At 45.2% G+C, this 19,658-nt stretch overlaps 1 protein-coding gene across 1 annotated transcript in view; it reads right to left on the bottom strand.

Annotated features, from left to right (window-relative positions):
• The window catches only part of PRPF8 (pre-mRNA processing factor 8), a 497,675-nt gene that overhangs the window by 260,578 nt on the left and 217,439 nt on the right, over positions 1–19,658 (bottom strand). Inside the window, exons 20-21 of the mRNA XM_069615406.1 lie at positions 11,836–12,023; positions 10,849–11,087 (exon numbers count right to left, since the gene is read on the bottom strand). Of these exons, the coding sequence (XP_069471507.1) occupies positions 10,849–11,087; positions 11,836–12,023 (427 nt within the window). The remainder of the gene's footprint in view (positions 1–10,848; positions 11,088–11,835; positions 12,024–19,658) is intronic.

Genomic DNA, 19,658 nt, shown 5'->3' with positions numbered 1-19,658 from the left:
TGAATAAAAGATGAGGCTTTTGGCTTGGAAGGCAGAGTCGACCACTGGACGAAGGAACCAAAGAAGAACTTGAAGAGGACGCCTGCAGCAACTCCTGGACCCTTGGTTTGCCCGGTTAAGCCCTGCTGCTGTGCTGAAACTCCAAATTCGTATCGACAGAAGCCCGCCCCTGCAAGTACTACTTCTCCTCTTGAGTTGGTGGGACCAATCAACGCCAAAGTAAGCCACCTGGACATCCATCTCAGACCTGGTTGACTGACCAAGCCTGAGCCCCCCCTCAACAGAGTGCGTGACCCCAGAAGCAAGGAAAGCCCATCTGGACAGCCAGGAACCGTGGTGTTGCTATTTGGGGTAGACGGGAGGAGCTGAAACGCCAAACAGCCACTTGTTTGAAGATTCCCGGTTGCGACCGTTGACCGTCCCATTGCAGTGTAGGAGTCCCCAGAAGTCCTCCCTCTTGTCCCCACGACCGAGGCCCAGGTTCAGTGAGATCAGCAGAGCTGCTCAGGAACAGAAGTCATCTGCTGCACTTTTTCTTCAATACAAAGGTACTGTAAAAGTCTGAGAGATCTGATCTCTTGCTGTAGAGTTGCTTGCATCTTCTACTACTCACAAGTCTATCAGCTTGTGGCCCTACATTGATTCTTCTTTTTCTTCAAAGACTTCTGAAACATTGTGCAAAGACTTTTCTACTTACCTGCAAAGAAGTGCTGCAGCTTATATACACTTGCCCATTGACTTTGGCTTAGCCAGTTCTACTGAATGACTCTTATTGGGGGCGGGGGCGGATCTGAAAGTATTTGCCTGCTCAAGAATATTTGTGGTCTCTTGTATGTTCCAATAACCTTCTTCCTTTGACTTACTCTTAAATTACTCTAAATGCAACAGTATATATTAATGTCCTCACCACCCTACCTATTGCAGTCACCTGAGGGTGTGTCTGTGGACCATCCCAAAAGGGTACATACCAATTTATAAATATTAAGAATGTGGATTTTGTAAAACATATTTGAGTGTTATTATATTGCTCCCTTCTGAAGAAGGCTTACTCTGACTAATTATTGTTTATTCAAGGATCCTTGTGTTTAAGAGTTTATTTGAATACTTGTCACTGTGAATCTCTGTGCAACTCCCCTACAGCTCACATTGACCCCTCTTGAGATAAGCGTGGCTGCTCAACACGCAACCAAAACTGTGTAGTACAAGCTTATACCAAAGATTGTGTTTCCCCATTTCCTGTAGTCAGGGTTGTTGTAGTGTTCCCAAAGGGTACTGCATAGAAACGCGCCTAACAACCAACCTGTGTAGTTCAGACTTATACCAAAGGTTGGGTCCCTATTGCCAGGAGGCCAAGGTTATTATAGGGCACCGAATGTGTACTGCATACAATCTTGCCTAACACAAAAGGTAAGAAGAGTCCCAAGGAGCCAGGACAGCCAATGTTAATTGCACAATGTCTAGGGGAGCTGAAGATATTTGCAGGTAAGTAATAAGTCTTGTACAATGTTTGTATAAATGTTGAAGGGCCACAAGCTGGGAGGCGTGAGGGTCTAGTTTCTCATGTAACATGTTTACGTTACCCTTTCTACAATTAATGGCTGGTGGCAGTGGTTTACTTTTTCCTACCAGTATGCGTTTCCACCACGGGCCCCTTTTTTCCTCTCCATTTCTTGTTGGCAAGTTCCTTCTTGAGATTTACTCTGCGCGCCAAACCAGGTTTGGTCCCTTTGTTGTTTGTGTCTTGGACAGGATTCACCAGTGAAGCCCCCCTCTGGTTCCAGCATGTCTGGCAGGAAGTGAGGGAGGTGCCCGAAACTCCCTGTGCTTAGTCTCCTTGGTTACAGGAATGCACCCAAAAGGTGATTGGCCGGCTGGATGTCCTTGCAGGACAGCCACCCTGCTATGGGGGAAACTTGCATAAAAGGCAAAGGCTTTTGCTTAGGAAGGCAGACTCGACCACTGGATGAAGGAATCCCCAAGAACTTGGAAGAGACGCCTGCTGCAACTCCTGGACCGTTGGTTTGCCTGGTGAAGCCCTGCTGCAGTGCCGAAGCTCCGAATTCGCCTTGACTAGAGAAGACCTGCAAAGGACGACTTCTGCCCTTGGGTTGGTGGGACCAATCGACCCCACAACAAGCTCATCTGGAAATCCTCTCGGAGCTGGCGGTATTGCTGCAGGAACCGATTGCCAGGGAGAGGAACAACAGAATCGAGTGAGTGTCTTTAAGTCGGACCCGAGCTCCAGGAAGATCCTCTGGACTCCCATGAAGCAGGACTGACCAAGCCTGAGCCACCTCAACAGAGTGCTGGATCCCAGATGCGAGGAAAGTCCATAAAGGTATCCGAGAACCGCAGTGGTGCCATTTGTGAGAAGCTGAAACCGCAAAGTGCCGCTGATCTGAAGTTTGCCCACTGCTGCAGCTGACCTTCAATATGTAGCGCAAGCGTCCCCAGACGCCCTCCCTCTTGACCCCACGACTAAGGCCCAGGAATAACAGGATCTGCAGACCTACACAGGAACAGAAGCCAGCTGGAACCAATTTCTTCGAACTAAAGGCACTGTAAAACTGAGGGGACTTGCCTCTTGTTGTGTAGCCTTGCTAGTTCTCAGTTGAGACTTGTCTTGGGTGCTTTTGCAGAGTTGCTTGCAGCTTTGCCCATCACAAACTTCCAGCTTGTGGCCCCTACAGCAATTTCATTTCATACAAAAACTTCTAAAACATTGGGCTAGACTTTCTGCCTGCAAGAAGTGCTTCAGCTCACTGAGACTTTTTGATCAACTAATATTGGCTGTCCAGGATCCCTGAAAGAATCTTACCTCTGACTCTGCTTTGCCTTTCCCCCAGGAAAGGGTTCAAAAAGTACTTCGCTGCTTATGAATATTTGTTAACCAGTGTTTTATTCTCTCAACTTCTTTTGACACCAACCTCAGTATTGCTCTAAATGTACCAGTGATATATTAATGTCCACAGTGTCCTAGTTATTTAAGTTACCTCAGGGTGTAGGAAGAATCTGGGTGCCATTCCAAATGGGTATTTATGGATTTAAAGAAACTAAGTGTGTATTTTGAAGTATATTTTTGTGTTCCAAATATACTGCTCCCATCTAAAGAAGGCTTATTCAACTAACTTTAAAACAATATTAATTGCTTAATCAAGAAACCATGAGTGTAGAGTTTAATTGAATACTTGTCACTGTGAATCTCTTTGTAATAACCCTACAGCTTACACTGACCCCTCTTGAGATAAGCCTGGCTGCTCAGTCACTCTACCAACTTGTGTAGTACATGCTTATACCAAAGTTTGGGTTAACTATTACCAAGAGGTCAAGGTGGGTGCAGTCTCCCACAGGGAACAGCATACAATCTTGCCCAAAACATAACTCCAGTATTCCATTATGTGTTAAAAGTGATATCAATGTCCACAGTGCCCTAGCTATAGAGGTCACCTCGTGGGGGGAGGGTGTCTCTGTGTGTATGCGTTCCCAAAAGGGTAACTATTTAACTGAAAGATTATATCGTTGAAGTGTATTTTATTGTTATGATATGATATGGCATTTATATATGTTGCATAGTGGCATTTATAAAGAAGGCTTATTTTGAAACTGACAAATTAATAAAGAATTATTTTAATAAGAAACTTTGAGTACAAGTTTTATTTATATACTTGTCACTGTCAATCTCTGTTGCACCTCTACAGCTCACATTGACCCCTCTTGAGATGAGTCTGGCTACTCAGTCACTCTACAAACGTATGTAGTACAGACCTATACCAAAGGTTGGGTTGCCTATTGCCAAGAGGACAAGGCTTGTGTAGTCTCCCACAGCGTTACTACATACAATCTTGCCCAACACTACCTGAGGGCCATACCGGGAGTTATTGGCCCTGTAGGCCAAGATAAAGGCTTGAGCATAGCAAGGGCATTTAACTATGGTATACAGACCAAAAACTCCCAGTACGGTGCAAGGGTGGTGTCTTTAAAGCCATTACCTATGCTGCCCTTGATACTTTATGCTATGGTTACTCATTATGTGGCCTTTGAGGTTTTCGAGTACAACTCCCATGATCCATAGCCAGCATAGTGAACGGTGAAGGATCATTGGAGATGTAATCCAAAACATCCGTGTTAGGGAGAATTCTCAGAAATGTGCTAATTCCCTACACCTTAGAGACCCCCAGCAACTTTGCTGGATTTTGAGGACTTGATTTTTTTTTTCCCCTGGAGAGAGCGAGACCCTTTTTCCACTCTCTCATGTATTTTAATGTGAATTTTACCGGTTTCCTTTGGTTATGGAGTCTGACAAACTCCATAGGCATCATCTTTTACATTGTGGGACACAGCACCTTCAGTGCAGTGGCACAGGGAAGTCTTTCAGATTTGTCTGAGGTTGAAATACCTTCTATGGGAGAAACTACTGTTTCCTACAGCATTAAAGCGAAATTGACCTTACTTATTTTAACTTTCTAGACCCAGCACACACTATCTTACAATAGAGTGCTGGAGGGGTTACTTAGTATCCCCTGTGTCTAGATCCTCATGTAACATTTTTTATGTTAGCCTTTGCTCACTGAATGGCTGGTGGCAGTGGTTTCATTTGAACTACCATGGTTTTCCTTTACTGCTGGCTACATTTGCGGCTCTGGTAAAGCAACCGCGGGAGACATCTTTTTCAAAATGGCACAGGAGCCATCTTTGACAAAATAACCCCGGTTGTCTTTTTTCGCCATCTCTTTGTGGAAAGGTCCTTCTAGAGAACCAGGTTTTGTCTTTGCTCATTTCGTCTTTGGCGGGATTCAGGAGTGAAGCCCGCCTCTGGCTCCAGAGTGTCTGGGGGAGGCAGGAATTGAGGGCGATGCCCGAAACTCCCTGTGCCTAGTCTCCTAGGAGAACCAAATGCACTCTGTGGTGATTGGCTGGCTGACTGTACAGGACAACCACACTCCTGGGTGAGTGACAGCTAGGCTGGCATGAATGGGAGAGAACTGAATAAAAAGGCGTGTCTTTTAGATTGGAAGGCAGAGTCGACCACTGGACGAAGGAACCAAAGAAGAACTTGAAGAGGATGCCTGCTGCAACTCCTGGACCGATGGTTTGCCCGGTGAAGCCCTGCTGCAGTGCCGAAACGCCAAGTTCACATCGACAGAGAAGCGCCTGTCCCCCAACGTCCTCCCTCTTATCCCAGCACTGAGGCCCAGGAACAGTGAGATCTGCAGAGCTGTACAGGAACAGAAGTCATCAGCTGCATCTTTTCTTCATTGCTAAGGCACTGTAAAACAAGTCTAATAGAACTTACCTCTTAATGTAGAAGTGCTTGTAACCTCCACAATTCACAAGTATATCAACTTGTGGCCCTACATTTGATTCTTTTCATCAAAGAATCCTAAGAACTTGTGCAAAGACTTTTCCATTTACTTACCAGAAGTGCTTCATCCTATACAAGACGTTTGCCTATTGACTGCCTATTGAATTGTATCACTGTAAGAGGATCTAAAAGTGTTTGCCCTGCTTAAGAATATTTGTGATCCCTTGTGTTCTAATAACCTTTGCCTTTTACCAACATTTAAGAGTATTGTAAATGCCAACAGTAAGATATTAACGTCCCCAGCACCTTTGTCATTGAAGTCACCTGTTTATGTATATTGTGTCTATGGGCCATATCAAAAGGGTCTTTACTGATTTAGAAACTAAGTGTGTACAGTATTGAAGTGTATTTGTGTGTTACTATTATACTGCTCCCTTCTGAAGAAGGCTAACAGACTGATAGATTAATAATTGTTTATGCAAGAAACCCTGAGTGTAAGTTTATTTGAATACCTGTAACTGTGAATCTTTGTGTAACTCCACTACAGCTTGCATTTCCCCTCTTGAGATGAGCCTGACTGCTTGTTGGGGAGAATTCCCTTAAAGGTGCTAATTCACTTCACCCTAGAGACCCCCAGCAAATTTGCTGGATTTTGAGAACTTGGTTAACTCCATAGGCATCTTTTCATGTGCGTTACACAGCATCCTCAGTGCAGTGACACAGGGATGTCTTTTTAGACTTCCCAAAGGTTTAAATCCCTTCTCTGGGATAAACTACTGTTCCCCAGAGAATGTGAGGTTAAATTGATTTTACTAGTCTTTTTAAATTCCTAGACCCAGCACACACTCACGTAGCAGTCAAATGCTACCCTTTTCTATCGAAATGGCTGGTGGCAGTGGTTTTACAACAAACTACCACGATTTTTCCCGACCGCAAACTAAAAATAGCTAAAAATCGCGGGAGCCATGTTTTTCAAGATGGCTCCTTAAGCCCCTTTTGTTTAAACAGGAGCCGGTGGTCTTTTTCGCCATTTCCTTTTGGAAAGGTCCTTCTAGTGTTTGTCTCTGCGTGCCAAACCAGGTTTGGTGCCTTTGTTTCTATGCCTTTGGCGGGCTTCAGGACTGAACACCGCCTCTGGCGCTAGATTGTCTGGGGTGGGCAGGAACTGAGGGAGGTGCCCGAAACTCTGTGCTTAGTCTCCTAGGAGACCCAAATGCAATCTGGCATGGCTGGCTGACTGTCCGGCAAGGACAGCCACCCTGCTGGGTGAGTGGAAGCTAGGCTGGAATGAATGGGAGAACACTTTTTAAAAGGCGAGTCTCCTGCACTGGAAAGCAGAGTCAACCACTGAAACAAAAGAACCGAAGACTAGCTGGAAGAGGACGACTGCTGCAACTCCTGGACCGTTGGTTTGCCTGGTGAAGCCCAGCTGCACGCCTGAATTGCCAAATTAATCTCGACATAGAAGCCCCTTCAAGGACGACATCTTCCTTTGAGTTGGTGGGACCAATTAACTCGTAAGACACCTGGATACCATTCTCAAAGCCTGTTAGGATTAACCAGGGGAAGGACACCAGCTTGTGTGCTTCATGAACAGCTACTGGAACTGAAGTGACTTCATTTTGTCAGCGTTTTCCGAAAATCCCGTGCAGTGCAGGAGTCCCCCCCACCCCCGACGTCCTCCCTCTTGTCCCCACGACTGGGGCTCAGAACAGTGAGATCTGCAGGAACCAACGTCTTCAGTTGCATCTTTTGCTTCATATTAAGGTACTGTGCCAACCCGATTGAGAGAACGCCTCTCTCGCAGTGAAAGTTTGTGGAACTTTCCCAACTTGCAGGCCTAATCAGCTTGTGACCCAACATATGATTCTTTTTGGTACAAACTACTTCTGAGAACTCTGGCAAAGACTTCACCGTTTACTTCAAGAACTGTTCTTTCCTATCCAAGACACTAGTCCACTGACTTTGGCCTAGGCCTACTGAACTGAATCGAGTCCTCTAGTGAACTATAACTATTTGCACTGCCTAAGAAAGTATTGTGATCTATTCTGCTAACCTGTGCCATTTATACTCCCATTGAGAGTAACTGAAATGCCATTTGCTCCTATTTCAGGGGAGCCTAATTTGTTCAATATCAAAACAATGAGTTTCTGAAGTGTGTTTGTGTATAATATTAAGTTGCCTCCTTCTAGTGAATGTTTTCTAAATAATTGTGTAATACATTAATAAGTGTTTTACCAAGAAACCTTGAGTGTAAGCGTCTACTTGAACCACTGTGATTGTAAGACCTCTGTGTAACCTCTTGTACTGCTCACATTCCCTCTTGAGATATGCCTGCCTGCTCAGCTTGCTACACAAAACTGTAGTACAGACTTATCCCAAAGGTTGGTTTTGCTTACACCTGTAGTCCTAAATTGTATGTGCTGGTCCCAGAGGGTACTGCAAGCAAACATTGCCTAACAATGTGGAGTCACATAATTCACCATAGTAGATCATGTATATGGGCAGGAATTAATTACCAGTAATCATCTTTGTTTCTTATATCGGCTTAGAATCACAGGCTTAGCAAAGGCCATATAGTGGTTGATGAAGAGTTAAATCTGTTTTTTCTATTTCGAAAAAAAGGGGCAGGGTGTACCTGTAGCACTATCACTGTCCTACGTGCACGGGTAACACATGACCCTCACTTAATGTTCTCAGGTTGACAAGATGTGTTAGGTAGCTGAAGGCTGAGCAGGTGTATGTGATTTTAAGCAGATACAAGCTTCAGAAAGAGTATTGCTGCCAAGTAATGCCTGGCGTCTGAGGTGTGTGAATCTGCAAAGATTCACTAGCTTTGCTTAGATTAGCAAGTAGTCGCCCCCAATGGAGGAGTGTGAGCTGAAGCGATACTTGCAAATAAATGCTTCAGAAGCGCTTGACCCCGTTAGGGAGAGGTCTCTGTTTTATGCTTAATCCCCTCTCCTAGTGAGACTAGACTACTAGACCTATGGACCTTTTTCTTTTTCTCCTGAATGAGGGGAGCCTCTCCCCACCCCCCCCCCTCATTCATTCATTCTGGCTGTGATCATGCAAACCCTATTTTGTATGTTTAGCTTTATTTTAGCGAGTCTTGCTTTCCTCCTTACCTTTTTAAAAGGCATCTGTGTTTTACTTTTGCAACACACGGCACCCTATGTGCACGGTTGCTGGGAGCCCTTTGGGCTCTCCTTTTTATATTCCTTCATAATCTTGAGAACTACTGCTCTCAAGATTAGGGGGATACTTTTTATCCCGCTTACCCTTTTTCCTTATGAGAGATCAGCACATACCATCCTATCTGGTTACCTAATATCCCCTTTCTATCAGCTCCTGTAACAATTCTGTTACAGTAACTACCCTACAGTTCTGACTGGTGGCAGTGGACGTGTTCTACCGATGTTTGTGCCATTTTCCACTGCAGGCTGTATTCACAGCTCTGGATATGCACAGGAGTGTCACCTTTGTTCCAACACCATTTCTTGTGTGTTCTTTCTTGGTCCTTCTACCATCCCGGGAGAGGGAGGTGCCGATTTGAGTTTCGTCTTCAGCGGGAACCCTTTGTTAGCCTGCCAAGGCTCCAGTGTGTCTGCGAGGACAGAAAGCATGGGTGGATCCCAAAACACTGCCATCCTTTGTCTTCTGGTGTGGCTGAAAGGAACCAGTTCCCACTGGGGGGGCTGGCTGTCCTGATTGGACAGCTACCCACCCCCTACAGTAAACTGTATCATGATAAACGGTAAGGTTCCTGAGACAGTAGGGAAGTCGACCACTCGAACACAAGATCCGAAGATGACGACCAGAGATGCCTGCTGACCTTTACAGTAAAGACAAAGACCACTGCTGTCCTGACCCAGTTTATGGGTCGGCAGGGTAGTTCCCAAAGAGTACTCCTTTGCTTTGGCTGGTGGTAGCAACTAGCCAGAGGATTACCTGCAGAAAGAGCCATCCCCCAACATGCTCGGACCTTCTTGGCTGCAAACCTCCAATACCAGGGGACCTTCCACCCAATTAAAGTGCATCGTCCTCCAGTGAAAGAAACCTCCCAGAACTTTGGTAAGCTCCACTTAGACCTCCCGAGACAAGACCCCCTCCACCTCCCCTCCTCAATGTCCCCTTACCAGAGTACAGGACCCAACAATCGAGGCGGCTTGACCTGATGGTAAACTTACACTCTTGGAGCTTGTGAAAAGGAGTCAGAAACTGCAGACCGCCATGGGAGTACAAAGAATTTGTTGCTGGGAGTCCTTCCCAGACTGCTGCTGACATCTCTTCCAGAGTCCCTCCTTTCATCACCATGACCAAGGAACAGGAGATTGCATCCACCGATTCTGCACCGTAAATGAATCCAGCTGCATCTTCCGCATCACTCCTCCGGTACTGTGGGGCTCAGGGTAGTACTTACCTCAAGCCATTTTGTTTCTGGAGTGCTGATTCCAGTGTTTGGGTGTTCACCCATACCGTTCGCACAAGCCTAATGCTTGTGCGCCTATGGGCGCCCTTTCCAAGGTCCCCGATACATTTTTGACCAACAAAAGCATTCTGACTAATAATCAAAGTATCACTTGACCTTATATGCTGCTCTTATCTGCAATTCCCTCCCAATTGACTCTGAAGAACTCAACTAGTTAGGGATCGACTGCTAAAGCCTTGTGGCATATTGCTAGTATTATAAGTCTATGGAAGCATTGAATTGCCATTGCTAAATAACCCTCATTACTAGAGCAGAACATTTTCTGAGTGACAATAAGTGATTTTACTTACCATTGAACTGTGTATTGTATTGCTGAGGTTTTCTATTGACTTACATATAACTCTGGCTTGTGTATATAAAGTAAATATCTATTTTACTCTACGAGTGCGAGTTTCTTTGGGCCTATGTATTTACTCAGTTCATTGTACTTAACAGCTCACATCCTCCTCCTAAAATAAGCCTGGCTGCTCTGCCATTCTACCAAACCTTTAGGTAGTACAGACTTATACTAAGAGTTGGTGCCCGTATACCAAGGGATTGTTTCATAGCGTCTCACCTGTTGGTAGACTAAGAAAACTATCCTAACAGGTAGGATATCAGTGAAAAGAGAAACATTAGGGGAGGAATACTAGTTTGAGCTGTAGAGGTGATTGATGTATTAGCAGTACAAACAAAGGATGGAGGTGCACAAGAAGGATACAAAGTAGTACTTTAACATTTAAATCCATTCTCTGAGCTGTAAAGATAAAACAAGGGAGGAAAGGCGGATGATGCCACAGGTGTGCCCAGGATGGATAAAAGGGTGCTTTTGAATTTACAAGTTGTGGGTCCATCAATGTACCAACAGCATAGATGAGGAGGAGCGGCGTCAGATGTCCAAGCGCAAGGGGAGGGCATGAGGAGGCAGAAGGTGGAAGGGCAGCATGAAAAAGGGATGACAAGGAGCCATAATGAAACATGGTGATACTGTTACTGTAGTGTCGAAGGGAAGGTATAAATGAGTTCTGGTGGAGACTGCAAGGGATGGGTTCAATAAGTGTCCAAGGGTTCATACCTGAAGAAGATGTGGATACGGTCTATGTACCGACAGTACAAACGGATGGGGTGGGCCACCTCTGTGGCGATATCCTGAAAGCTCAAGAAGTCATTTGGCATCTGTGGCGGGCCCGCCATTTCACTAGCTCTGTGTAGGCCAAGCACCAGCAGGTCCATCACTAGCCCATAATACTGCACAATGAAAGAGGCAAATTGCAGACCCCGGATAATCCCGTACGAGTTGGTGTGGTTCATATCCTGCAAGATTAAATTACAGCATTAACACAAATCCCTGAGAACTCAGCCACTCGAGCACAAAATATAGGAGACATCAGAATGCATCACCAAGTCTCGACTGTAGGATGTTCTGCTACTAAGATCATTCTCTTATAAGAATAGTCCATCCAAAAAAAAAATGGTCAGCACCGCTTCGTGGTCCAATTCACAGCAATTCCTACATGCTCTATCAACATACATTAGATAAAATAAACATAGGACCAACGACAACACAAACACCTCTGTCCCTCTGCTAGACCCCTGGGGTTGATCCCCGAGGTAACTATCCCCAGCCCCAGACTGCCTTTAGGGGGAAAGATTTCAAAGGCCCTTGCACTAGGATGTGCAGTAGCCAGCCACTCAGGAAAACAAAACACGTTTTCCAACAGATTAACTGCTACAACGCTTCAAAGCCACAAACATGGATTATGTAAAAGGTCATGTTCATCATTTCAAAGTCTCCATTTTAAACCCATGCACCTCTAAAGAGACAGCAATTATCTTTCAACCAAATGCTTGTGGACTTCCCCCTCTGCAACTGCATCAAATGCGCAATGGCTCCCCATTACAACCACTATAAGGAAGCACAATGATCTCACCACAATACTCACAACCCACCAGAATGCAGAAGCAGACCCCTACTAAACCCAGAAAAAACATTTGCACATACAGAGCCACAAGCTTCCTTCTCGCACCAAAAATAAGAGCGAGACTGCAGTGCAAGACATACCTTGTAGTTTATAACCACATTGTTTTTTGCTGTCATGTAGTCAGCAATGTTGTGATCGACAATGAGACGCAAAAGTCTGTTGAGCAACGTCAAGTCAATCTTCTCGTACATCTTCTCAAATCGAGATTCCAGCATAACGTTACACTCTCCTTCACTTGTGTCCCACACGTCCTGTAAATTATTAATACCTAAGGATAGAAGGGTGTAGCGTGAATATCTCTTACATCGAATCACAATATTTTGTTACAAACAGCCTGTCAGGACCCTACCCACCTGCCACCCAACACCACTACATGCGCTCAGAGACACCGTTTATGGCAGAATTGTGAAGTTAAAACCTACAAGCTGACTCTGTATTAATTTACTTATTTTACAGCTGCACCAATCTAATTTCATGTTCCATTCAGGGATTTGGGTTGAACCAGCAGATATATGGGATACATTACTCCCCGTAACCATATTTCTGATGCTTGTACTGCTTAGATTCACATGCTATGCATAGGGCCATTTCTAGTGGAAGCTGCAGAGTATTACAGTTGTTTTTGAAACTCGAAAAGGGACATCGACAGGGCGTCCCAGTAATACTATGCCTAGTGCGACGTCCACTGTACCCATGGTCCTTAATGCGTCGAGACCCCTCAGATTGTTTTGTTCTGACATGAGGTTGCATGAAGTGTAGCGCGAGTACAGGTGTATCCAAGAAGATAGATAACGAAGCTCATAACATCTATGCACCTTCTCTCAGGGGAGGAAGGGTGGGCGCATGGGAATCTAAGCAGATACAAGCATCAGAAATGTGATTATGGTGAGTAATGTATCCCTTCTGAGGCTTGTGGAATCTGCTTAGATGACATGCTATGCATAGATTACAGAGTAGTGTTAGGAGAAGGTGGTGGGCTATGAGAAAGAGCAACAGCAAATAGATGTTTTAGAACCGCTTGTCCCACCTGTGTATCTGCTTTGGAGTGGGTGTCAAGGCAGTAGTGCTGAGCTCCATGTAGCTGCTTTGCAAATGCTGAAGGGGACATTTGCCAGATTAGCTCCTGTGCTCCGTCTGGCGTGAGCTCTTGGTGCAACAGGCAGCGTTTTGTCTGATAATGAATAGCACAATTGTATACATCCGACTATCCATCTGGAGATGGCATTCTTGGAAATGCGGTCTCCTTCTCTGCCTGGTGCTACGAAGACAAACAGTTGACCTGTTTTTCTAAGCGGCCTGGTCTTGTTTTGTTTACGTAGTAAAGGACCGCCCTCTTCACAGCCAGTGTGTGGAGTTTTACCTCAGCTGTGCTAGTTAGATTCTGAAAGAAAGCCAGAAGCTCAATAGATTGGTTCACGTGCAATTTGGAAATTTAGGGAGGGGGGGGACATTGGATGAATACGTAAAAACAATTTTACTCTATGGATAAAAAAAAAAGGGTGCTGCACTAACAATGCTTGCAATTCACTAACTCTTCTTATGAAAGTGTAAGGGAGAAGTCTCAGAAATGTGCCAATTCCCTCTACCTTAGATACCCCCAGCAACTTTGCTGGATTTTGAGGACTTGATTTTTGTAACCTGGAGAGTGTGAGACCCTTTTTCCCCACTCGCTCGTGTATTTTAAATGTGATTTTGTACTAGACTACTGTTTCCCAGAGCAGTAAAGTGAAAATGACTTTACTTACATACATATGTAACTTTCTAGACCCAGCACACACCATCTTATAATAGGGTGCTGGAGGGGTTATCTAGTATCCCCTTTGTCTAGCTTCTCATGTAACAGTTTAATGTTACCCCTTCCTCGATGAATGGCTGGTGGCAGTGGTTTACGCTTTACTACCATTATGTGATTTTACCGCGGGCTACGTTCGCAGCCACGGTAAAACACCCATGCAATTTCTGTCAAAATGATTCCAGTCTTTTTTCGTCATTTCTTTGTGGAAAGGTCATTCTTGAGATTTACTCTACGCGCAAAATCAGGTTTGGTCCCTTTGTTCGCTTTGCCTTTGGCAGGATTCACAAGTGAAGCCCGCCTCTGGCTCCAGGGTGTCTGGGGTGCGCAGGAAGTGAGGGAGGTGCCCGAAACCCCCTGTGCTTAGTCTCCTAGGAGACCCAAATGCACTCTGTAGGGATTGGCCGGCTGACAGTCCGGCAAGGACAGCCACCCTGCTGGGTGACTGACAGCTAGGCTGGAATGAATGGGAGAGAACTGAATAAAAGGTGAGGCTTTTGGCTTGGAAGGCAGAGTCGACCACTGGACGAAGGAACCAAAGAAGAACTTGAAGAGGACGCCTCATGCAACTCCTGGACCATTGGTTTGCCCGGTGGAGCCCTGCTGCTGTGCTGAAACTCCAAATTCATATCGACAGAGAAGCCCCTGCAAGGATGACTTCTCTAGTTCAGTTTGTGGGACCAATCAACTCCAAAGTAAGCCACCTGGACATCCTCTCAGAGCTGGTTGAATTTCCACAGAGTTGCTGCTGGGAGAGGAACACCAGATTGTGTGCGTTGCTTTTAAGCTGGCCAAGAGCTCCAGGAAGATCCTCCAGGACTCTCAGGATGCAGGAATGACTGAGCCTGAGAACCCAAAAGAGTGCAGGACCCTAGAAGCAGGGAAAGCCATCTCGACAGCCAGGAACTGTGGTGTTGCTATTTGCGGTAGACGCGAGGAGCTGAAACACTGAACAGCCACTTGTTTGAAGATTGCCGGTTCTGAGCAGTGACCGTCCCATTGCAATGCAGGAGTCCCCAGAAAGTCTACCTCTTGTCCCCACGACGGAGGCCCGGGAACAGTGAGATCTGCAGAGATGTTTAGAAACAGAAGTCATCTGCTACACTTTTTCTTCAATACAAAGGTACTGTAAAAGTCTGAGAGAATTTACCTCTTGCCGTAGAGTTGCTTGCATCTTCTACTACTCACAAGCCTAACAGCTTGAACCCCATACATTGATTCTTCTTTTTCTTCAAAGACTTCTGAAACATTGTGCAAAGACTTTTCTACTTACCTACAAAGAAGTGCTGCAGCTCATACTTTTGCCCATTGACTTTGGCTTTGCCTGTTCCACTGAATGCCTCTTATTGGGGGATCTGAAAGTATTTGCATGCTTAAGAATATTGTGGTATCTGGTATGTTCTAATAACCTTTTCCTTTGACTGACTCCTAAATGATTCTAAATACAACAGTGATATATTAATGTCCCCAGCACCCCAGCTATTGAAGTCACCTGAGGGTGTAGGTTGCGTCCGTGGGCCATCCCAAAAGGGTACTCACTGATTTAGAGATATTAAAAGTGTATTGTGTGAAGTATATTTGAGTGTTACAGTTATATTGATTTCTTCTGAAGAAGGCTTACTCTAATTGACTGATCAATACATTAATAATTGTTTATTCAAGAAACCTTGTGTGTAAGAGTTTATTTGAATACTTGTCAGAGTGAATCTGTTAACTCTCCTAAAGCTCACATTGACCCCCCCTTGAGATAAGTCTGGCTGCTCAATCACGCTACCAACCTGTGTAGTACTGAATTATACCAAAGGTTGGGTTCCTATTGCCAGGAGGTCAGAGTTGTTGTAGTTCACCCAAAGGGTACTGCATACAATCTTGCCTAACAGGATTGTATGTCAGGTGTTTAAGACTTGACTTATGCAAAGGCTCTAATGGAACCCCGCCCCCATGAGCTTTGCTAGTACTACATTGAGATCCCATCCTGGCGGTGGGTTTGAAATAGGAGGGTGGAGTCTTTTTACTCCCTACATGAATGCCTTAATGACTGCAATTTTCCACCACGATACTTTACTTTGAAAGGTGGTATAAGCTGATAAAGCTACCTGGTGGACATTTTTAGAGTTGGATACTAACCCTGAATCTAACAAGTGGAGCATATCATTTAGAATGTGTGAAGGAGTACATTCTGTGGGGCTTATTTGTTTTGACTGGCATCAAATTACATATCTCCTCCACTTGTCAAAATAACTGTCTAGTGTTTGGTTTTCGTGCCTCCTTGAGGATATCCATACACCGCTGTGGTAGATTAAGGTGTCCGAACTCTATGACTTCAGGAGCCATGCTGCCAAGTTCATGGAGTGTGTGGGTGCACTGTTGTTCCCCCGTGTTGGGTTAACAGGTTGTTTTGGCACAGGAGTTTGATGGGATCGCACATCGCTAGTTTGCGCAGATGTGGATACCACAGTTGTCTTGCCCACATGGGAGCAACTAGGATGAGCGTTCTGTTCATCTTGTTCACTATTCTGCTCATTAATGGAGTTGTGAGAAAAGCGTAAGCAAATTTCCCTGACCAGTTCATCCATAGGGCGTTCCCCTTGGAGTCTGGCAGAGGGAACATGGATGTGAAGTCTGGGCATTGCTCGTTTTCTCCTGTAGCAAACAAGTGTAGTGTGGGCTAACCCCACCGTGAGAAGATGTGGCCTACGACGTTTGAGTCTAGTTGCCACTCGTGTTGCTCTGGCAGGAGATCTCTGCTCAGAGAGTCTGCTAGAGTGTGGAGTACCCCTGGAACGTGTTGGTAGGATAGGGATATCCCCCATCCGAATGCCCATTTCCAAATTGTCTGCGCACATTTGGACAGGCTTGGAGAGTGTGCGCCCCCCTGTTTGTGGATGTAGAACATTGCAGTTGTGCTGTCCGTTAGAATTTGAACCGACTGGTTTGTCAGTTGCGCTTCGAATGCTTGAAGTTCTTTGAATACTGCTAGTAGTTCCAGCAAGTTGATATGGTTCTGTGCTGTGATGCAAGCCCACAGACCATGTGCTGTGTGGTGATGGTAATGAGCCCCCCACCAGGAGAGTGATGAGTCTGTTGTGACAATCGCTTGTGCTTCCGGAACATGGAAGGGTTTTCCCTTTAACAGATTTTCTCTCGACCACCAGCGTAGGTTTTGAACTAGTGCTGGCGAAACGACCACTAGATCGTCCCAATGACCACTTGCCTGAGACCACTGTTTCACCAACCACCCCTGCATAGGTTGCATGCACAGACGTGCATGTGGGACTATATATACTGGGGTATTTTCCAAAGCACGTTCTGCACTCTTTCCATTGATGGAAAGGCTAAGCCTATTCTTGTATCTAATACAGCTCCTAGGAAGTGTTTTGTTGTGCTTGGTACAAGAATTGACTTTTCTCGTTTATCGACAAGCCCAATTGAAAGAACATTAATGGTTCTTTGCATGCTTTGTTTGCAAAGAAGGTTTTTTTTTCCAGTGATCAGCCAGTTGTCCAGGTAGGGGTAAATTGGGATTGCATCCCTGCGCAGGTGCGCTGCCCCCACCGCCAGTACCTTGGTGAATACCCTTGGAGCTGAAGCTATTCTGAAGGGTAGCACCTTGAATTGGCAGTGCTGGTTTGCTACTTTGAACCACAAGAGTTTTATGTGTGCTGGGAGCATTGAATTATGAAAATAGGCATCCTTCATATCGAATGTTGCCATGTAATCCCCGTTTTAGCAGGGGAATTACCTCTTGTAGCGTTGTAATGCAGAACTTTTGTGGTATAACATAAGTGTTTGCAGGGCGTAAGTCTAATACTGGGTGCATGGTTAGATTTTTTTGGCACAAGTAAGTATGTTGAATAAATACCCTTGTTTATCTCATTGGACGGAGCAGGCTCGATGGTGTCCTTGAGGAGCAGTGCGTGTTGACTTCTACCAGGATGAGTTCTTCCTTTGATGTCTTCCTCTGGCGAGGGGGGTGGTACTTTTCATCGCCGACCCTTTCATCGCCAACATTTTTATTTTAAAAATTTTGTTTAGGGGGGGGGGGTGTTTGTGCAGGTTGGGGTATGATTATTTAAGTAAGCGGGGGTTTGGGGGGGGCGCAGCCCCCCATAAACAAAAAAAAAAATTAAATGTTGGCAATGAAAGGGTCGGCGATGAAAAGTACCACAACCAAAAATAGGTTGGCGAAATCACGTAGAACCTGTCTTATGGGGCGATAAGGATTTCGAGTGCCCAGAGGACATGGAATCTACTGATCTCCCCGTAGACGCCAAATCTACACATCGCCGCAGGGTGTGTGTTTAATGTGGAAAGAGGAAGTACTCTTGCCGCCGGGTGTCGTCCCCACAACATGGCCGCCAGCCTGTCTACTAGGGTCGGGGGCTTGCACTTTGAAATGTGGATAGTCCTAGTCGCCCTCGCCGTCCGAAAAGACAGCAACGCTGCCGTCACTGGAGGCTCCCTCCACGTCCATGGCGTGATGGGCCCAGCGTTTAGTTCTGCGATCTTTAAGGGTCTTAGGTTTAAAGAGCTAACAAGCTCGACAGTGCCCTCGTGGATCCACGGAAATCTTCTAGAACATGTGGGGCAGAATTTAAAGGGTGTCTTATCCATGTCTGGGAAGGGCAGCCAGGCGATAAAGGGAAAGGTGGGAAAATGCATGGTCAATGACCACCCCCCACTCAACCTATAGCCGGTCAAGTGGCACAGCGAGTAGAGCGCTCGCTTTGACATCTGTGTAGAGCCTGCTAACGCAGGTTCGAATCCAGGCGGGGCCAAACTCAGCCTTTCATCCTTCCGAGGTCAATAAATGAGCACCACACACCATGGATAATAATAAGCAGCGCTCAGATACCTGAGGGCTCGTAGTGCTATATAAATGCCAAATTATTATTATTAACCTACTGTATGAGCCTAGGCCCAGTGGGCCTTCCAAGGCCGAAAGGGTCCTTTGCAACTGGACTCCGTCCGACGGCGTTGGTAGTCTGGCTGAGCAGCAAGGCTCATCTCAAGAGGGGTCAATGTGAGCTGTAAGGTTGTAACGCAGTGTATCACAGTGACAGTTATTCAAATGAACACTTGTACTCAAGGTTTCTTGAGGTCAGGACAGTTTTTCTGAAGTCCAACTAAGGGCTTCGTAAAACCATTCAACTGAGGCAGTACAATACTCCACTCTTAGTATAAGGCTGTACCACCCTAGTACATAGTAGCGTAGACAGAGCAGCCAGGCTTATCTTAGGAGGGAGAGGGGGCTGTAGAATTAGTACACATGAATTTGTAATATAAATGGTCCAAAGAAACACTGAAACTCTTTGTATTGTCAAAATAAATGATTTATTTAAATACAGGTAGACCCAGATAAATATAGGGGTAAGTAAGCACTAACACATAGGAAATTACAATTATAAAAAACAACGCTATACTTTAAGGTACGCAGACCCAAGTATACACCTTATTTGAAATGCCCAACAGTGGTTCTAGGGAAGTCAAAACCTTTTCATACACATTCAGTATAGGTCACACCTATTGGTGAAGAGTAAAAAGCAATGGTTACTTTCACAATTACATTCAGTAATGCAAGGGCAGAAGACCCTACCAGTTGTACAAGGACTCTCAGTACAAAACACTTAATCAGTAAACTGGACAATATAAGTTTTGTGAATAGTGGAACACTTATTCCAGGCGCAGTAAAAACCTTTAACTACTTTTTTGATAACAGTTATACTAGGTGAGTAAAACCCAAGCATGTAATATTCAATTACAGGTGCTTTTGAGATCAGTGAAGCACAGATGAGATAAGCAGTAACTCTTCTAACTTATTTTTGGGGTGGCAGACAGCTAACTCAAGGTAAGTTAAACCCACAAACGTGTTATATCTCACAAGCAGTTCAGGTTGGATCTTTCCCAGCTATAAGGATAACTGAAGTATGCCTTATCAGGGACAGTTAGAACCACAGACTCTAGGTTAGATAGCACAGGGAAAGTAAAACCCAAGGTTACACTTTACTGAATGATTCAGTTATTCTAGGTAGGCAACAACCTAATGCAGACTTATTCAGGACAGGTTAGCAGCAAGTCAGGGGAAGCAAGACCCAGTTGGGGGACACTCCT

Source organism: Ambystoma mexicanum, chromosome 9 (assembly GCF_040938575.1).
Source record: "Ambystoma mexicanum isolate Mex_15411 chromosome 9, UKY_AmexF1_1, whole genome shotgun sequence".
Taxonomy (NCBI): domain Eukaryota; kingdom Metazoa; phylum Chordata; class Amphibia; order Caudata; family Ambystomatidae; genus Ambystoma; species Ambystoma mexicanum.
The sequence above is the reverse complement of the archived record's forward strand: the minus strand, read 5'-3'. Positions and strand labels throughout refer to the sequence as shown.